At 37.9% G+C, this 21,283-nt stretch overlaps 3 protein-coding genes across 6 annotated transcripts in view; 1 reads left to right on the forward strand and 2 right to left on the reverse strand.

Moving 5' to 3' along the window:
• Window positions 1-6,071, reverse strand: part of foxp1b (forkhead box P1b) — a 153,451-nt gene extending 147,380 nt beyond the window's left edge. For all 4 annotated transcript variants that reach the window (XM_079461264.1, XM_079461255.1, XM_079461262.1 and 1 more), the window contains exon 1: window positions 5,761-6,071. The gene's annotated coding sequence lies outside the window, so the exon portion shown is untranslated. The remainder of the gene's footprint in view (window positions 1-5,760) is intronic.
• Window positions 6,072-14,378: 8,307 nt separating this feature from the next.
• gpr27 (G protein-coupled receptor 27) lies at window positions 14,379-16,230 on the forward strand. The gene has a single exon (XM_079460181.1). The coding sequence runs from the start codon at window positions 14,550-14,552 to the stop codon at window positions 15,663-15,665; it is 1,116 nt and encodes a 371-aa protein (XP_079316307.1). The 5' UTR covers window positions 14,379-14,549; the 3' UTR covers window positions 15,666-16,230.
• Window positions 16,231-18,616: 2,386 nt separating this feature from the next.
• Window positions 18,617-20,838, reverse strand: prok2 (prokineticin 2; the record flags this gene model as incomplete). The annotated part of the gene is made up of 3 exons (XM_079461391.1): window positions 18,617-18,739; window positions 19,381-19,506; window positions 20,767-20,838. The coding sequence occupies 3 exons, from the start codon at window positions 20,836-20,838 to the stop codon at window positions 18,617-18,619; spliced, it is 321 nt and encodes a 106-aa protein (XP_079317517.1).
• Between the last annotated feature and the right edge of the window lie 445 nt (window positions 20,839-21,283).

Below are 21,283 nucleotides of genomic sequence, written 5' to 3' on the forward strand. Positions count from 1 at the left end.
TTTTTTAACATCACTTAATGTATTAGCTAACATCAACAAATTATAAGCTTTTACTACCTTATTAATCATGGATTAACATTTAAAGCATTTTTTTATGATTTTTAATCAAACATCACCACTTGCTTGATTTAAAGGGACAGTTCACCTAAAGATTTCCATTCAATGCTTTTCAAGAAACAGTTCTGGGACACTGTTGACTACCATTGTATTTTTTCCTCTATAGAAGTCGAAAGTGCCCCAAAACTATTTGCAACATCTTGAGGGCGAGTAAATGACAACCGAATGTTCATTTTTGGGTGAACTGTCTCTTTAAAACATGCAAAGTGTGCTGGAACTTTAATACTGTTGCCAAGGCATTTAAATAAACACTTCAGATTGCTTGGGTAAACTAGAGCACCAAGAGAGAAACCACCTGTATGGTGGTAACCCCTACATACTACGCCAAACTCAGATACAAGCCTGATACCTATAAAACACATCCTTCCCCTTAAGAGAACATCAGCTCAGCCTGGACCGCGTCCAGGAGCACCTTTCAAACAATGACTCAGATCAATTCACTTTCAGTCGATTTCTAGCAGCAAGGAAACAAGACGCAGGGCATACGCTTTCATGTGAACGAGGCGGCTTTGCCACCGAGCCAAGTGTGTAAGATAATTACTGTGCTTTCATAATGATCTGTCTGATACAGTTTTACATGCATCAAATAAACAAGCAACAACACGTCAATTAAGACCACCCTAATTCCTAAGTTCAGGCCAGCAAACAGGGAGGTTTAAAGCGGCAGGTTTGGGTATAAAGACGCGCAGATGTAAACAGATGATCAAAGAGAAGCCCCGTCAGTTTTTCCTCCATCATTTGAACATTCAATTGCGAAGAAAGGGAAAGCTACGTGCAAAACTAATTAACATATACACGCTATGATAAGGTAATTAGTACTCGAGCCAGTTTCCTGATTAAACATTCTTTAACTGAGAGCGGGCTGCTATTGAGAGGGTGGAAGAACTCTATTCCCAAGGAGGGCACTTAAGAGATGTCCCTTTCACAAACACACAGACGTAGACAAAACAACTCCCAGACACAGACAAAACGCACGTTAATTACCAGTCAATAATATCAGAATCTACTTTAGCATTATCCAAACACGTTTACTCACTTTTTCCAATGTTATGTGAAGAATTCATCCAACACAACATGCACGACGGCTTATCCCCACCGCGCTTTAGGCGCGTTCACACCAAGGACATAAACTATAACAATAACTATATTAGCAACCGCATCGATGGATTATTCTAGCGTTATTTAAAGCGAGAGCTCTAGCGTTATTTAAAGCGAGAGCTCTTTAAATTCAAATGGATGATATTTATTGGCTGTCATCTGACTGGAAAAAATGTAATTTCATTCCACTGTTACAGTTAAAGATGCTGATATTCTCTCAAATCTCTACAAAGAAGATATTTTGAAGAAAGTTGTTGACCGAACAGCGATGGCCCCCATTCACTTCCATTGGTTTTGTTTCCATACAATAGACGTGAATGGAACCGGCGCTGTTCGGTTACCACCTCTCTTCAAAATATATTCTTTGGTGTTCTGCGGAAGAAAGAAGTTCTTACAGCTTTGAAAAGACAAGAGGGTGAGTAAATGATGACAGAATTTTCATTTCTGGGTTGAATTATCCTTTTAAATCATTTTAATTGTATAGCACATCTTACACTCCACACTGATTTAATAAATCTTTACCAAAACCACAACAATTTCCGTTCCTGGTTTTATTGTGCATGATTTATCTGTGCACATTTCTACAATATTTTGTCTTTATAATCTTTCATCAAAATGTAACAACATACGCCATCACCATCTTTGAAACTGTCACTGACTGACATCATGCTCAACTCCCGTGTTTGTCTCCAACTACCTGTCGTATAAAAACCAGTGTAGAAAGTGTTGGTCAGTTTACATGATTAAAAATGGTTTACACATCTCTCTAATGTTCAGACGAAAACAGGAAAACAGACGTCTGTGCTAAACTATTTTGTCAGGGTGAGGTATAGTCCCGAGATCATCCTGGTCAGAAGCCAACAGTGTGAAACGTATTACAATTCAATTACAAGGCAACTGTTGATATTTCATCATATTTTTGTTCTTAATTATTTATTGCACCAACATTGCTTATGTTTGAATTGTACAGGGTTGATGAGGACCAGAGAATAACAATAAGAGCATCCTGAACTGGCTTGGCGCAAAACACAGGTGTGAAGATCCCCGGAAAAGACATTGGAAAAATGTAGGAGTGCAAATATCAGACCTCTATTACACAAACGATGGATTCAAAATTTTGTAAAAAAAGAGCTGTGAATAATATTTGCATAAAGGTCTACAAATGCAGTGATGTTAAATCATAAACAACACAGTTTCTTAACATCTGTCATATGATCTCCAGCTCTTCTGGGCAAGAACGCCGAGGAACTGATCCAGCGAGCTGATCCCTGCTTAGCTGTCAACTTCACAGCTGGCATAAAGGGACTTGTGAGTATCACACCGTTTCAACATCTAATCCAATCCATCTGGCTTTACCATCCAATGGAAGTACATCCAAGACCACTACAGCTTACATCAACAATGCATTTTGATGGTAACATGAATCAGTGACCTTCCTGTACAGTACAGAACACTGGGTACTCTTTTTTTAAATGCATTTAAATGTTGCTCGACCTACTTTACTTCCTCAATTTGAATATGTACAGTAGCAGTAGAAAGTTCAGGCACAGTTGACCGAATTTGCCTCTCATTCTTATTCCACCATAATATTAGCCATATTTTAAACATATGGTCAAATGCCTATAAGATTATGTATGCAGAGGCATTTAAATTGTATTTACATGTAAATAAAAATGTTTTTAATAAAAAACATAGTTGGTCTGAATTGTTATGACTAAACTGCATCAACTAACACTGCCATTATAACAACTACTGTTTAGAAAGCATTTTAGGTGGCAAGTTGGTTGAGGGTATTGTCAACAGTGCACACAACAACAACAAAAACTTTAAAAAATGTTTAAAAAATGTATTTAAAATTGATTTGGTCAGTACATGCCTACTTCCCGCATTTCTTTCTTTCTTCAATAGCTTACTAATATTTAAAAGTAAAAAAAGTGTAAAGGTATTTCTAAACGTTTGACTGGCCCTGTATAAAATGTAAAAAGATATATATATATATATATATATATATATATATATATATATATATATATATATATATATATATATATATATATATATATATATATATATATATATATATATATATATATATATATATATATAAAACACAATAAAATGTAAATTTCAACTTTCTTGTCACACATATGCGCCAGAATGTCCATTTAAAATAAGTGGGTGAGATAAGTGTGAGGAAAAAGTCATGTCTCGCAGTCTGACTGCTTACAAGCAAATTATGAAATTCTTGGATTCCACAGCGTGACTTTGAAGGTGACAACAACAAGCTATAATTAACACTAAACATCATACTCGACAGCGTCCAGAGTTGCCATGGAAACAAGAAACTGGCTGCATCCTCAGCCTTAGCAGTCCAGCATCTGGCCAATGGCCTGCATCTCAAGCCAGGCAGCCCAGCGCTCGAGCCACACGGAAGAAGAGGGACAACAGCTGTCCGAATGCTGCCGCTATCCCCCTTTATCGTCCAGATTGTACAACCTCACACATTGCTCAGAAGCCTGAGTTCAATCTCTAGATCATCTCAGATTACAGTTCCCTTAAGTGCCCTTTACTCCACTACAGTAACATTTTAATAACCTTTCCAAGCCTCAACCACCGCGCATCTGACTCATCATGCACGTTTTGCATGATTACAAGTAAATCTGAAATGCAAAATCTGCAAGGTTTTCCTGTAATACAAAAAAAGTGTCATGTCACACATCTGTGTCGGTAACTGTATCAGGCCCTTAATGAAATATTATTTCACTAGACTTGCAACAAACAAAAGAGTATTTTTTACCACAGGCAAGTACAGTAGTACAACTCCATCACGCATGACAAATGGGTGAAATAACTCAGGTCCTCCTGCTGTTTAGCACCGGGGCTGAAAAGTTGCAAAGAAAAGTTCACCCAGTGCTTTAATCCTGGGCCAGTCTGCTTTTACAGAGGTCCATTTCTGCATAAGTGAGCACACAAACTCCACTGCCTGTTCAAACAGTCTCTCTCTCTCTCTCTCTCTCTCTCGGGCAGCTCATGACAACAGCCCAGCAGCAGCGCTGTTTGATCTCCAGTGTTTTCCTTAATCTGGGTTGTCAAGGTTCGCTTGTTGGAGGCTGTTTACTTTACTGCTCATACAAAAAAGCATTAATTTTTCCTTCTTATTTCCCTCAGACAATGACTTATCCAAGAAACCGAGGCGCACAAACGCCAAGTGTGAACTCTCCTGTTCTTTCCCATTTTAAAAGTACCTTTATTACATCATTGAAATGTGGGAAAAAAAAGAGTTAATTATAAAACGTATAATTTCTCGCTTCAGTTTATAACTTTTCTGTTCTATTATATCACGATACCTTACGAACATCTAATACATCGACTGGGTGTGAAGCCTGACAATGAGAGCAAATGCAGAAAGGAGCATCTTTTCACATTTCAAAAAAGAATCTGACCCTTGGATATATGCAAACATAAAGCTTTAAAAACCAGATGGTGCACAATAATTGTGTCCATTAACAATGTTAAATAAATGTGTGGGTTTAAAAATACATGTTAAATAAACAACACTGAGACCGAAAATAATAAGTGGACGCAGTGATGAATACATTTCAAAACCGAGGGACGGATAGAGTTTAAAAAAGTACACTAAAATAAAAGGATTTGAGTTAAAAAAAAGCGTATTACGCACTAGGAATGAGTCATCATGACAACATGATTAAAACATAGTTCGCACACTCACATCTTGGACACTTACAGAATCAGACACAGATTTCAATGAGACACTTCAGAGTTACATTTTGCTGCAACAAAGTCATCTCGAAAACCAAATTCGTGTTAAGTCTCCTACCTAGTCAGCATCCCTGTGCGTTACAAGAATGCATGATAGTAGGTAGGCAGCTCACTAAGTTATTTTACACGAGCAATACTTCATTCTGAAAGTTCTGATCATTGTACGAACTGGATGGAGGGTGCGAATCCCACAAGAAGAATAGTTCACAACTCGCATCCCAGCCGGGTGATACACTGCACAAAACTTTGTGGACGTCTGCAAGTGTGCGCTATATGATCAGCTTTCGTTTAAACGGTTAAAAAAGTCGACACGCACCACTACAAGTCTGTTATTTGTGGTTAAGGGAACACGTGGGGAAAAGCCCCCGATCCAACATTGTGATCCGTGAGAAATCTCGGCTCGCAAACGTTCACGGCATCGATGGCGAACGCGCAGCGACTTTCGATACTTTGACGCATCACGTCGCGCCCTCGCGAAACCGTACAACTTTGCTTCCACGATACAAAATAACCAGCGCAACATCCAAGTTAGCTAGCCACGGGGCTAACTTCTGAAAAGTGTCTAAAGGTGCGAGTGTCGCTGCTAAAACCGTTCGCGTGCCCGTCTTTGCGACAGGAATCGGCTAGCGGTTTATACGCACGCGATTAATGTAGTTGTTTGGTCATTTGTCAACGGCGTCGTTCCAAACAACAAGGCAAAGAGAAAACAAAGACAAACTCGCGTGCCCTTAAATGTGAGAGAATTCTGGAGGAGAGTGAACTTACCGGGGTGTTTAGAGACCGACAGACGCGTGCGCGATAATATCGCAACTCTTCACGCGATCTTGTGTACCGCGAGCGCGTGCAACAAACAGCGCCGTAAATAACTATTACTCCGCCGGCGGGACTAACTTCAACTGCAAACACTCCGTATAGAAGCGTCGCCCTTTCGAGAACGTTTAACGCCACCTTTCTCCACCGACCGCGAACGTGAGCTGCTTCTGATGTTATTGCACTTTATTGCGCCTTGCACGCGCACAGAAAAGAGAGAGAACCGCGGATTTGGATGTTGTTATTTTTTGATGTTCTGGGTCCGTGACGTCACATCCACCTGCTGGGGTAAACAACGTTCATCGCGCTGCAAAACAAAAGCGTGCGTGTGTCGAAAAGTGTAAAGGCACGCGGGTTTGATTTAACAGAGGGGTGGTATGCAAAGAGTCCGTGTGCTTCTTTTTTATTTTGGTGTGATCGGTTTAACAAACATGTGTTTGATTTAATAGTGTGGTGGAGATTTGATTGAATAAAAACATCTGAAATAAATATATTTGTATCTTTTCCTAGAATTTAGAGTAGTTGTGAAAGTGTAGGAGACGGACAGCCCGTAATAAACAAGTGCAGCTTTAACAGCAGCCTTATATACTTCGTTTTAAATTGTACAGACTTGTGAAGTAAGGTGCAATCGTGTAGGCCTACATATATAAATAAACAAATAAACTGATTTAAGTTGAATTGCAAAACTCCCGACATTCAAAAGCACATTTCAAGAAGACTATCAAAGTAATTCTCATTCTCAGTGAGATTTTATGCACTGCAAAAGGATGCTGGAGGTGTGAAGTGGGCCTGTAGGTATATAATTAAGAAGAGAACAATCATTGGTCGGTTCAATAGGCCGGTTAACATTCATGTGTGAGCAGCATTAATCTAAGATCTCGAAAAGAGAGAGAGAGGTCTGACTGTCCTTGATCAAGGACTGAAATGCACAATTCAAGTAACGGTGAACTACGGTGTATATATCATGATCGCATCTCTACGGGACGGAGCCAATTTCCTAATGCAGTTGTGTTGTGCGGATAGACAGCGCCACCCTCTGTATTTTATGCATCCTACACACACGAGCTGAATTCACACACTTTTGAGACAAAATCAACGCAATTTATGGAAACTGAATCGTGAGAGTATCAATAATACAGTAGATAGTTACAGCAATTCTTTCAGGTTATAATCAAGTATCTTTATTCAAATACCGAACAGAAATACATCTGTCGTCTCAACTATGTGTATCTATAAAACACTGTTTTGATGTCGCACAAAGGCATTGATGTGCTGTCTCCGGACATATGGAAATCATGTCAAGGGGCCTCATGCCCTATTCTTATCCAGAAAAACTGCACTACCCGTAGGCAGAAAACGATTACATCAATCACAGATGCACCCTTTATAGAAGCATGCTATATTTTGACTTATTGTCTACCAAATCAAAAGTAAAAAGATACTCATTTTGGAATACACACCACTAATTAAAAATTCATACAGGGCAGGACGTACATCGAAGCCTCTTTAGTTTTTCAATGCTTTAAATGAATAGTTTCCTCTTTGACATTAGACTCTTCGAATGATACATGAACAAATAAATGATTGCAGGTCATCTGTTGCTTATGTATGCAAAAACAGTTTTATTTTAATTAACTTGAGTAGTCTGTAACAATTTGACGACTATTATTGACAACAGCATAAGAGATTACAGCAATTATTACATGATTCTAGCATCTGGATATTAAATATTAATGATGTGTTTAATATAGCATGTGTCTATGTCACCGTTTGTAAACACATGTATCACAATATACTGTTATTGACAATAGTAACTTTGATTTTTAAGTCAAGTCAACTTTATTTATATAGCGCTTTCTAACTAAGCAATATAGCAATTTTCATTGTTACAAAGCAGACAAGAAAACATATTGACTATAAGCAAAACATATAAGGTTATGCAAGTCAAAACACAGGTCAAATATCAGACAGAATATAAATTCCTGTATGCAGTGTTAATTTTATAAAACTATTAAATTCTAGCAGTCCCCCCGGGCAGGCAAACGGTGGCTAGGAACCCCCCCAAAAACCTCAGAGGGAAACCAGGCCTAACCAGGGGATTCCAGTTCCCCTCTGGCAAAAGCTTCAGCCACTGCACAAGCTCGACAGTGCTTGCACAACAAGGCAAAATAAAATAAATACATTTAAGATTATCATTAATAATCTAATAGCGTCGTGGTTAAAAAAAATGTTAAACCACATTTTTTAGCGTCGCTGTGTCCTTTATCAACATTTATCGACATCGATATCATTTAAATTCTACACATTTTACCATTTAACATTTTTGGCTACAAACTCTGCGTCTTAATTCGTATTTTGAGTGTGATTCACAGTCAAAATAAAAGACAAAGCCACAAAATAAACCAAATGAAAGATACAAATGTAAATTAAATTAATTTGGACTAATGGAATCAAGCTTTGATTTGGTTCAATAATATCCTTATTGTAAATTTCTTTGACAACAATCGAGTCTAGTGAAAATCCAGCTATAATTTGAGTTTTCATTTTGACAACAGATGGAGGACAAAATTACTAATCCGTCTAAAACTGACAGACTGTAGTTTGTTTCTCAGAGGGATGGGGCAAAAGTAAAACAAAATTAATCTTGTTTTGAACGTGTTGACATCTATGATGTGGCATGACTGATGCCTTGTGGATTTGGTCTTGTTGTGATAGAGTAGCACTCTGAAACAAATTAATTTAGGATTACTATAAATTATGTAACATCTTCTCAATATGCAATCATGCTTAAAAGGGGAGTAATTAGACTTCTGATAATTAGGTAATTAAGCAAATGAAGCGAAATGACAATTTTCCTCCTAAATCTTCTTAAGCACATCCTCCCCTGCAGCTCGGACCACAAAGAACACAATGGGTGATATTTGCCTATTGTGTTACAAAGTATCCGTTTAATCTCATTGTGACATGACATGAATTGGACATTTCACCTGTTTATTATTCCTGACGTTTGAAAAACAAGATGACTTTGACCTTTAATTATTATTATCTAGGTAATAAGAATGCAGGGCCTGACGGGAACATGCATGGTATGTAGGCTAAGTCGGTGCATTGATTTGGAACCACATAGAAACAATTATACACTCATAATGAAGACGCTTTTATCCAGAGTGATTTACAGTTCTTTTAATCAATATACTGTATGCAGGGAATCAAACCTGTATCGCAATACTAGTTGAATTCCAGAAACACAAATGATGTCATCATGAAGTACTAAACAATGTTCAGATGAAAATATGTTCATTATCATACACAACCTGTAGTCATCACACAAAAGAGAACAAGGTTATATTTTAGGTATTGTAACTGGGTACCATATACAAAAATTTTAATCATAATTCAAATCATATTGAAAAATCTGTCTAAACTGAGTGAAGAATTGACCAATGGAAACAGCTCATTCCTACATTAACCACTAGGTGGTGCCAAAGATGCGTAGTCCTCCATACAACAGAAATACACTAAACAAACAGAAATACTTTACTAACAGTTCTTGGCCACCATTGCCTGCTGTAGTAGGAAATTGCATTATAATATATTGTGTTTGAACACAAAGGAAGATATTTAGTTCTGGGCCACTTTTGACTACTATTGTAATTTTCCCTACTTTTTCCTACTATATAGTATAATAGTCAATGGTGGCCAAGAACAAGCATTCTTCCAAATATCTGTTTATCAGAACAAAGTAATGTATACAGGTTTGGATAAAACTCAAAGGAGAAAAAATGATGACAGAAAGTTGTATTTTTGGGTTACCCTTTAAGGTAACTGCAAAAATAAAAAAGGTTTCCAAAAAGTGTCAGACATAGTTATCCATCACCAAACAATAGGCCAGCCCCCCCCCCCCAAGTCAGGGCAGACAACGTTAACATCAATTTGTGTCCTTCGTAGTGTACTTAAAAAAATGATGTGTCCTTCGTAGTGTACTTTAAAAAATGATGTGTCCTTCGTAGTGTACTTAAAAAATTATGTGTCCTTCGTAGTGTACTTAAAAAAAATGATGTGTCCTTCGTAGTGTACTTAAAAAATGATGTGTCCTTCATAGGGTCCTTTGTAGTGTACAAAGAATTATGTGTCCTTCGTAGTGTACTTAAAAAATTGTGTCCTTTGTAGTGTACTTCAAAAATTATGTGTCCTTTGAAGGGTCCTTCGTAGTGAACTTCAAAAATTATGTGTCCTTTGTAGTGTACTTCAAAAATTATGTGTCCTTTGTAGGGTCCTTTGTAGTGTACTTAAAAAAAATTATGTGTCCTTCGTAGGGTCCTTTGTAGTGTACTAAAAAATATGTGTCCTTCGTAGTGTACTAAAAAATTATGTGTCCTTTGTAGTGTACTTAAAAAATTATGTGTCCTTTGTAGTGTACTTAAAAAATTATGTGTCCTTTGTAGGGTCCTTCGTAGTGTACTTAAAAAAATGATGTGTCCTTTGTAGTGTACTTCAAAAATGATGTGTCCTTTGTAGTGTACTTCAAAAATTATGTGTCCTTTGTAGTGTACTTCAAAAATTATGTGTCCTTTGTAGTGTACTTAAAAAAATGATGTGTCCTTCGTAGTGTACTTCAAAAATTATGTGTCCTTTGTAGGGTCCTTCGTAGTGTACTTAAAAAAATGATGTGTCCTTCGTAGTGTACTTCAAAAATTATGTGTCCTTTGAAGGGTCCTTCGTAGTGTACTTCAAAAATTATGTGTCCTTCGTAGTGTACTTCAAAAATTATGTGTCCTTCGTAGTGTACTTCAAAAATTATGTGTCCTTCGTAGTGTACTTCAAAAATTATGTGTCCTTCGTAGGGTCCTTTGTAGTGTACTTAAAAAAAATTATGTGTCCTTCGTAGGGTCCTTTGTAGTGTACTTCAAAAATTATGTGTCCTTCGTAGTGTACTTCAAAAATTATGTGTCCTTCGTAGTGTACTTCAAAAATTATGTGTCCTTCGTAGTGTACTTCAAAAATTATGTGTCCTTCGTAGTGTACTTCAAAAATTATGTGTCCTTCGTAGTGTACTTCAAAAATTATGTGTCCTTCGTAGGGTCCTTTGTAGTGTACTTAAAAAAAATTATGTGTCCTTCGTAGGGTCCTTTGTAGTGTACTTCAAAAATTATGTGTCCTTCGTAGTGTACTTCAAAAATTATGTGTCCTTTGAAGGGTCCTTCGTAGTGTACTTCAAAAAATGATGTGTCCTTTGTAGTGTACTTAAAAAATTATGTGTCCTTTGTAGTGTACTTCAAAAATGATGTGTCCTTTGTAGGGTCCTTTGTAGTGTACTTAAAAAAAATTATGTGTCCTTCGTAGTGTACTTCAAAAATTATGTGTCCTTCGTAGTGTACTTCAAAAATTATGTGTCCTTTGTAGGGTCCTTTGTAGTGTACTTAAAAAAATTATGTGTCCTTCGTAGGGTCCTTCGTAGTGTACTTAAAAAATTATGTGTCCTTCGTAGTGTACTTAAAAAATGATGTGTCCTTCGTAGGGTCCTTTGTAGTGTACAAAGAATGATGTGTCCTTCGTAGGGTCCTTCGTAGTGTACTTTAAAAAAATTGTGTCCTTCATAGTGTACTTAAAAAATGATGTGTCCTTCGTAGTGTACTTCATAGTGTACTTAAAAAACGATGTGTCCTTCGTAGTGTACTTCGTAGTGTACTTCAAAAATTATGTGTCCTTTGTAGTGTACTTAAAAAATTATGTGTCCTTTGTAGGGTCCTTCGTAGTGTACTTAAAAAAATGATGTGTCCTTCGTAGTGTACTTAAAAAATGATGTGTCCTTTGTAGTGTACTTCAAAAATGATGTGTCCTTTGTAGTGTACTTAAAAAATGATGTGTCCTTCGTAGGGTCCTTTGTAGTGTACAAAGAATTATGTGTCCTTCGTAGTGTACTTAAAAAATTGTGTCCTTCATAGTGTACTTAAAAAATGATGTGTCCTTCGTAGTGTACTTCGTAGTGTACTTAAAAAATGATGTGTCCTTCGTAGGGTCCTTTGTAGTGTACTTCAAAAATTATGTGTCCTTCGTAGGGTCCTTCGTAGTGTACTTTTAAAAAATTGTGTCCTTCATAGTGTACTTAAAAAATGATGTGTCCTTCGTAGTGTACTTCGTAGTGTACTTAAAAAATGATGTGTCCTTTGTAGTGTACTTAAATAATTATGTGTGTCCTTTGTAGTGTACTTCAAAAATTATGTGTCCTTACTAGTGTACTTTGTAGTGTACTAAAAAAAATTATGTGTCCTTCGTAGGGTCCTTCTTATGTGTCCTTCGTAGTGTACTTAAAAAATTATGTGTCCTTCGTAGGGTCCTTTGTAGTGTACTAAAAAAAATGATGTGTCCTTTGTAGTTTACTTAAATAATTATGTGTCCTTTGTAGTGTACTTCAAAAATTATGTGTCCTTTGTAGTGTACTTTGTAGTGTACTTAAAAAAATGATGTGTCCTTCGTAGGGTCCTTTGTAGTGTACTTCAAAAATTATGTGTCCTTTGTAGGGTCCTTTGTAGTGTACTTAAAAAAATGATGTGTCCTTTGTAGGGTCCTTCGTAGTGTACTTAAAAAATGACGTGTCCTTTGTAGGGTCCTTTGTAGTGTACAAAGAATTATGTGTCCTTCGTAGTGTACTAAAAAATGATGTGTTTTTTGTAGGGTCCTTCGTAGTGTACTTAAAAAATGATGTGTCCTTTGTAGGGTCCTTCAAAAATTATGTGTCCTTCGTAGGGTCCTTCATAGTGTACTTAAAAAAAATGTGTCCTTTGTAGTGTACTTAAAAAAATTATGAAATTTTAAAAGTTATAATATTATAGCAGCTTGTATATAACAGCCTTTTCACTTACTTACCATGAATCAGTGTGACATAAATCAAATAGCAATTAAGCCTATATTGTCCAACGAAGTCCATTGATAGAGAATTAGACACAATTGCTTATACCACATTTTCTTGAAAACATAAAGTTGTCCGTTCCATCTAGACTTTTTGCTATTACGTTCAACCAGCTGCTCCCAAGGCAAGTTTGGATGATGTTCACACAAGTGAGCTACCAAAGTAACCAATACTGACAACCAGTCTAAACACTTCATTTTGTAGTAGCCTTTCATTTTCGTGTTTCATACAAATGATCTTTGGACGTGTACCCAACCGACTTATGTTTAAATGTTTACTTGAGCGTTTCTCTTTAAAATAAATGTCCAATTACATTTTCATACATTTTTAGGGGCACAATACTGTGAAAAATTTATATAGAATTAATACATTAAGTTCATTGCCAATCACTTAAGAAAATGGTATGACTGTGCTGCATAGGGAAGAATACTGTAGTTAGAATGCTCTTAAATTGCAAGACTATGTGTAAACACTAGAGGACGCACTAGATCACAAACCTGAACGTTGTTTCTTATTTCCTAAAGCGTCATCGAGAGAGGCAGCAACATTGCACTGCAGATATTTAAAAAAAAAATTTATTTGGGTGGGATTTCTTTCAATCGCTGTCAGTTTGGGGACTTATCGAGCGAGTGATTGACAGATATCTGTCACGATTACGATTCAGCACCACGGACAGCACCAACACCAACGTCACTTATTTTGCTTGAACGAAACAGCATAAATATACACAAACCGCCACGAGCTACAGTATAAAACGTCGAGGGAAATATGATTAAATACAATTATATAATATTTAATATAAACGTCTTTGGGGCCAAAGTGTACAAATAACTAAGCTCTTGTATGGTTTATTTACAGTTTACATATGATCGTATATGTTATTTAATGCCATACAATTCACACATTCATAAAAAAAGTCCAAAAACAGAATCAAACAAAAACTTTTTACATTGTACACCGTTTGATTTCTGAATAAAATTATACAGTTGCTCATGACAAGACAAATGGTTTGCAATATCATCTATCCTATGTAAAGTTGAAAAAATGCCATAGTTTTTTTATTTCTCAGACTTTACACACACCTACTGCATATATGCACCGAGTTCATGATCTGTTTTACAGCATCACCAGCTGCTCGATGCGTGACGGCTGTGTCTTTAAGTGATTGATGGAACAATGGTCTGAAGCGACAGCCCTCGAGACAGGGAAATCCACGCGTTAGGAAAACCCGAGAATCTTCGCACTTCCAGACCCAGAACTCTACACCTGTATTTCCTACCGACTACCGTCGTATCGAGTCGTGCCGCTTTCCTCTAATGTTAGATGCGGCTTCCTTGAGTATCCCCCCGCTCACCTCCCCCAAAACAAGAAAGCAGCAGACAAGACATAACAGGCTCGTACGTGCTCCGACGCGATCCCCACAACGGACCGGGTGTGTATGCGTACACTATTCGTGGCTTCGATCATTTGGATAAAGCGACGTCGGTCTTTAGCTCGCTGGTCAACGGATGAATGCGTGTTTATTTAATCCGCCAAAAAGGGCGTCGAGGAAATGTCGCCAAACTGAATTGATGTCGGGAAAAGAATGGATTACACATCGCGTTTTGCTTGAAGCATGAAGAACAATCGTTTGACAGCATCGAAGTGGACTCGATTCAACACAAAACGATCTCCAGTTAAAGGGATGCTATGTAGATGTCTCGTATCTCTTCGGGGTATGACAACATAAATAAACCACATCACTGGCGACATCGATATTTTGGTATAATGTGGGGGACCAGTGCTGCTTAATGTCGGATTACAGGGCTTGCTTGTCGACAGTGTGCTTGCACAGATGGCGAACACAAGTGATCCAGGAGAGAGCAACCCGTCACTTCAGAATTATGCCATCACCGCGTCTGCGGTCAAGCTGGCATCTCTGGGTCTCATCACCTGCACCAGCCTGCTCGGGAATATCGTGCTGTCCCTTCTGGTGCTGAAGGACAGATCCCTTCACAAAGCTCCGTATTATTTTCTCCTCGACCTGTGCGCGGCAGACATCATCCGCTCGGCCGTGTGCTTTCCGTTCGTGATGATCTCCATCGACAACGGCTCCGTGTGGAGCTACAGCATCCTCAGCTGCAAGATCGTCGCGTTCATGGCCGTCTTGTTCTGCTTCCACATCGCCTTTTTGCTCTTCTGCGTCGGCGTTACGCGCTACATGGCCATCGCGCACCACCGGTTCTACTCTAAACGCATGACGCTGTGGACGTGCGTCGCGGTTATATGTATGGTGTGGACGTTATCCGTCGCCATGGCCTTCCCCCCGGTTTTCGACGTGGGGACTTACAAATTCATCCGCGAGGAAGAGCAGTGTATTTTCGAGCACAGGTACGTCAAAGCCAACGACACTTTGGGCTTCATGCTCATGTTGGCTGTGATCGTGGGCACGACGCACGTCGTTTATATCAAAATGCTGTGTTTTGTTTACGACCACCGTAAAATGAAACCCGCCCAGCTGGTTCCGGCTATCAGCCAGAATTGGACTTTTCACGGACCGGGGGCGACGGGACAGGCCGCCGCCAACTGGATCGCGGGGTTCGGACGCGGCCCGACGCCGCCGACGTTAGTGGGCATCAGGCAAGCGTCGCACAACGCCAACCGCAGGCTGCTCGTCCTGGACGAGTTCAAGATGGAGAAACGAATAGGCAAGATGTATTACATGATCACGTTGGTGTTTCTGCTGTTCTGGGCCCCGTATATTGTGTCGTGTTACATTCGGGTGTTTGTGAAAGGAAACGCGATTCCCCAGGTGTACCTGACGGCAGCCGTGTGGTTGACGTTCGCCCAAGCTGGGGCGAACCCCATCATATGTTTCATATTTAATAAGGAGTTGAGAATGAGATTCAGAGCCTGTTTTCCGTGTTGCCTGACTACACAAACACCAATGGAGCCCTATTGTGTTATCTGATGTCACTTCTTCAACTTATCAGACTTTGGTTTGACTTCTTTTCATTGGCTCTGCCTGCTTATCTAGATGCAGTGTCCCTAAACATTTCTGAGCACTGGAGCCAACTTTAAAATGTATTCTTTTCTTGTGCTATCCTTCTTTAAAACGAACGACACGGATATTTTGTTATCTAATGCATTCGTGCATTTCAAGTGTCAAAATACTTTGTGGGGCCATTTTCCTTCACACAAAGGGTTTCGTCTCTGCATACCTAAAGATCCACGATTCAGAGCAGTTTATGCAATCCACAAATGAATGCAAACGATGTAAAAAGATGATTTATTTATATTCTGGAGTTAATTTTTAACTGATATGTAATATATTTGCTATGACCTTGAGTTTTTGTGTAAATAAAATGCGTCTTTTTACAGTCACACGTGGACTAAATGTAAAACAGACCTTACGGTCCCTTTACGTCGATACTGGACAATTGTGTTTAATAGAAGTGAGCAATCGTATTTGGCTTCTGGCTGATGGATCAGTATTGAGTGGACCATAATTTGTATTTTAATTCTAATAAACAATTCATTGTATGTGCCGTGTTGCTGTGCTTAACGATCACAAGAATTAAACAGGCATTAAAAAGGTTTTAAGGGCAGGGGATTGTGTTGTCAACTCAGACTTATGTGAGTGCTGGTTTTTGTTCATGTTTGGCTAAGCCTTCGTTTCATTACTTGCTCTTATTGGGAAAACATAAAGAGACATAATGTGATATTTCAAACACACTCATACAAGGAGAACATTTTGGTGCCATAACCCCCACAGTTACAGTATAAAATAGAGAGCGCTTATTTCCCGAACCTCCCCTCAACATAACTCCATCTCTGGATTCGTCTTATCTTGAGTGCTGCACTGACAAAATGTATGGAGGCCGCTAGAGATAGTTGTGTAATCAGATTTGCCTTTAATAGTTGTAAACAGCATCGTGAGAGCATGAAAAACTCAATGCGGGGAATATTTTCTGGTAAAATGAATGAAGAACTATTGCAGAGAAAATGGATCAATAGACAAGTCCCTGGGTAAACAAAGTTGTGAAAGCATCAGGCATTTAGACTATTTTCACCCACATGTGATTATATTGTCTATAACTAGTGTTGGTCTATCTTAAAAGATCTTCAGCGGCCATCCTGTTGCACATCAGCAGGCTATGCAATAGAAAACATATCCTGATGGATTTATCTAAAAAACTTGTGTATGATGCACCGCATATATTGCTTCCCGTTTTGGTCTCCATCCAGCTGGTGCATTTATATAGCAGAATAGTCTGACGCAAAGACACTTATTTGAAAAGGAGGCCATGAATATTTTATTTAACACGCTAGAGTTTGTACATTTCTCCTCATAGTTAATATCGTTAAACCTCTTGACTTTTATGATTTCGGAGATTTCTAAAACTGCTAATATACACTTACGGAAAAGCGCAAGAGAGTACAAAAATGTTGTTTTCGCTAAGTAGCTTGTTTGTAGTTTATTGCTAAAATAAAATATCCAGAGCGTTCTAGCACTCGGAATGTTCTAAGGGATGGAATACACAATATATAAAGTGAGGGCGACATTAACTTTTGACAAACTAAAGAAAGAAAGAAAGAAAGAAAGAAATTATTATATTCCATTCATCGTTTTTCTTTAATATATTTGTCTGCTATATTATAGTGTATAATAATGCACCAGAGTAATGTCACATGGATTTTTCAGATAATACAACAATATAATTTACAGTAAAGTAAAGTACAGTTCATGTACCAGCACACATGAATATAGATTCAGAATCAACAAAAACATCTGTTCACTTTCGTGCACCAGGGTATTGCCACATCACTCTTCCATACGGGGGCTAAAATCTAACTTCTGATTGAAGTTTTTTTAATGTTGCCACAGAAGACAAGTGTGGGACTAATCATAACTCTTGAGGTTAACTCAGTGACACAAAACCAAAAGTAACTTAAAGACAAAACATTAAAGGGATAGTTCACCCAAACATTTAAAGTATGTCATGAGTTACTCAACCTCAATTTGTTCCAAACCTATACACATTTCTTTATTTGCTTGAACACAACGACAGATATTTGGATGAATGTTAGCAACTGAGATTTCTGGGACACCATTGACTACCACAGTAGGACAAATTACAACGGTAGTCAAAAGTGACCCAGAACTGTTTGGTTATAAGCATTCTTCAAAATATCCTTCTCTGTGGTCATCCTAGCAAATACATGTTTGCATATTTGGAATGACTCAAAAGAAAGAGAGACAGAGACACCTTGAAAGCAGTGATGCATTATAAAAGTGTAAATGTACAGTCGGACATCTCTCATGCTAAATAAACTCAGAAAGGGCTTGAATCTCGATAGCAATGACAGAATAAAGTATTTCAGATAGCATAAAAGATCAATAAGTACCTCATTTCATGACTAATGACATGTCATAATGTTCATACCATTAGCTTAAGCATATACTTCTATGCTTCTATTCTTCAAGTTACTTCTGTCTTGGTGTCAAAACAAAAAAGCTCTAAATGATGGCCTCTACATTAAATCATTGCTAATTCTCATTTCTTCATCATTTACCTAAATTTGAAAAATAAACAAGGCATTACCAGTGTAATGTAGCAATATATGCTTTCTTTGCAAACTCTAGTTACCTAAAGAATATAATAGACCATAATACCTTACCTTAATGTTACTCACGATATCTGAAAATGACACATTGCAGCTCGTGTAATTTGTGTATTTATTTATTATGTACGTACAATGACACTTTGTCAAAATATGCATTTGAGACCTAATTTATTTCCCATAAAGATTAAATAGTTCATTAAATTAAATTCCTTTAAAGTCAATACGGATTAAAACTACACTTTACTATACACTTTATACAAGCATTGGTAGTACACTATATGGGCACACTTTACATCAGAGGTAATCTTGAAACGGAAGGGAAGGGAGACATTTGGATTTTCCGTCATCTGTGGTGATGCAAGACAGGTTGGGCAAGCATGGGCATGTGTGATGGAGTCTCTTGCCAAAGAACGGGACCTATACAGAAAACAGGAAGTTATAAAAAATCATAATGAAGCAACGATCAACGTATTTCATCCAAAATAAATGTCCTTATGTTGTTCTAAACCAGAGACATTCTGACTTCTGTGAACCATAATAAGGACGTTAATTTCCATACATTGAAAGTGACTGGTGACCCATATTGTCAGTGCCTAAGAGCCCATCCACACGGCGACGAGTATAGCTGTATACGTAAAGATTTTGTATCATACCAGCATTTCTTCCACACGGATCCGGCGTTTTGAGATAAATCTGAAAACGCCACAGTTGTGTTTTTGTGTGCTGATCCGTATATCTTTCTAAACGATGAGGTCATCACCCCAGCGTGCAAAGTTTATGTGCATGCCCCAAGTCTTCTTCTCTGTTTTTAGTGTATCTCTGTGGCAAAATAGCTACAGCGCCGCATACTGATGTATAATGACATCGTTTTGAGTCGGTTTCGTGTATACGCGGATATTTCTTGAGACGACGCCGTAAAAAGGAAAAGAAAGATCAAAAAAGGGAAAGCCCTGGCTTCGTGTGGATGTGGCCTAATATTCTGACTAACATAACCTGAGTAAATGATGACAGATGTTTTTGGGTGAACCGTCCCTTTAAGAGAAAGGGAAAACATTAACCTTGTGGCTCATTGGATGACACTCCTCTCCCTCTTGACCCATTGGAACGCACATTCGCAGGCTCCGGATCCACAGGCTGACGGCACAACACATGCCACCTCCACACTGTGAGTCCTTCTCACATGCCTGCACACAAACACACAATGAACCTTTCTCATAAAAAATGCATCAATATTTCCAACTCATAAACATTCGATGATGAAACATACGGTGTCCACCTTGTGCACTAAAATAGCCTCATGCAGTATTTTCAATGATATAGGGTCACACAGTTGTTAGAGATCTCCCTGTAAAGCTGCATGAATTCAGCCAACTGATTTGCCCTGACAGTCCGAGTAGGATAGAGTTCTCTGCATGTTTAAGAAATGCCATCCCTCCATCTCAATCTCACTTAGGCCCGGGGTGTCCTGACAGCAGTTTTACATACTGTGGGAGTACTGCAGACTTTACTGTCGTGACAGAGGAAATGCATCCCAGCACATTCATGTCAAACTCCACTGTGCATCTTTTCCGAACCAAGAAATTACTTTGTTGTGGCAACAACACGCTGCACGCTGCCTTGTAAGGTCTGTTTATCAGATCAATCACTGTAGAAAGCAGATATGTAAGAAAAATTTATGTAGTTTAAGAGCGCCAAACAGTCAAAACTGTCAAAAATATTTTCGATCTTTTAATAAATTTAACGTTTTTACGAATTCAACTTCCACAACATAAACACAATAATGTGATTACAGTAAAACATTTACATTGTATTTATATTTTTGTATATATATTATGTCCAAAAAGCCAATCATGAATTGTTTAAATGGATAATCTACCTGCTATCGGTCAATGGATTCAATATGTATTTAAAATAAAAATCCTAAAAGGATGCTTTTACCATTTCATATTTTAAAATTTTTATTCCGTCTCTGACCAGAAATATTTGACATTTTTATATAATCGTCATTTCTAGATGTACTGTGCCCATTTCATTCCAGTGTCTGTTGAATTTCAATGACAATTGCTATAAAAATCCAGGAAATCACATTAAAATCATTTTGGAACTTGTTGCATTGCTTAAAAGTGACTACGAACTTGTTTTATTTGCAGTATTTGAGGTGTGAAAAAATACAGAGCATCTTTTTGTCTTATTTTGATCTGTTTCTACAGAAACAATATTTTTATTAGAAATTTGGGAGAGAAATTGTTAGTACTTCACATAATGAAATAAAAATGTTTACTTTAAACACATACAGTAAATAGTAATAAATTAATAAATCAATAGTAAATAAATAGTAAGTTTTGATCATTTGAAAATAATTTTGAAATGGTCTCTTAATGTTTACATATATGAAAATAAACACAGTATAAAAATTGATCCTAGAAGTTATTTTGGCCACTCACCCCGGTAATGACTGCAGTCGACGCATACGACATCAGCAACAGGCAGAGAAGAAATGATAATATGGACTTCATGGTCTTCAAAAGCGGCTTTCACCTCTGGTTTTTCTCCCCTAGGGGGTCCAAGCATAAAACTGTGTTTTGCTTAGACTCACAAAAGTCTATATTTTGTTTTTCTTCAGGTGTCCCGCAAAAACAAAAGGTAGCCACGTAGTGTGATGAGCGTGACTGTACGTACACCCCAAAAGCCCGAAGAGAAATTTTAAAGGTCTGCCGATGTGGGATGGACGGTTTATAAGCACTGTCCCTCATTCAGAATTATCAGTGAGTCACTCTCTCGCGTCTTTATACGTGAAAAGCACGAAGTATGACAAAGGAACAAAGAGAAGCCAAGGTAACATCGCTAGACCCCCCCCCCCACACACTCCCAAATAATGGCCTGCATTACACCAGATAGACACCAGCTTGGTTTATTTCCATCAACAGCATATATTGAAGAAAAGAAAGATTTTGAAAAAAT

Source organism: Barbatula barbatula (genome assembly GCF_947034865.1).
Source record: "Barbatula barbatula genome assembly, chromosome: 7".
In the NCBI taxonomy this organism is placed as follows: Eukaryota; Metazoa; Chordata; class Actinopteri; order Cypriniformes; family Nemacheilidae; genus Barbatula; species Barbatula barbatula.

Coding starts and splice junctions, on each gene's coding strand:
- gpr27 (XM_079460181.1), top strand. CDS start 14,550: ATGGCGAACACAAGTGATCCAGGAGAGAGCAACCCGTCACTTCAGAAT.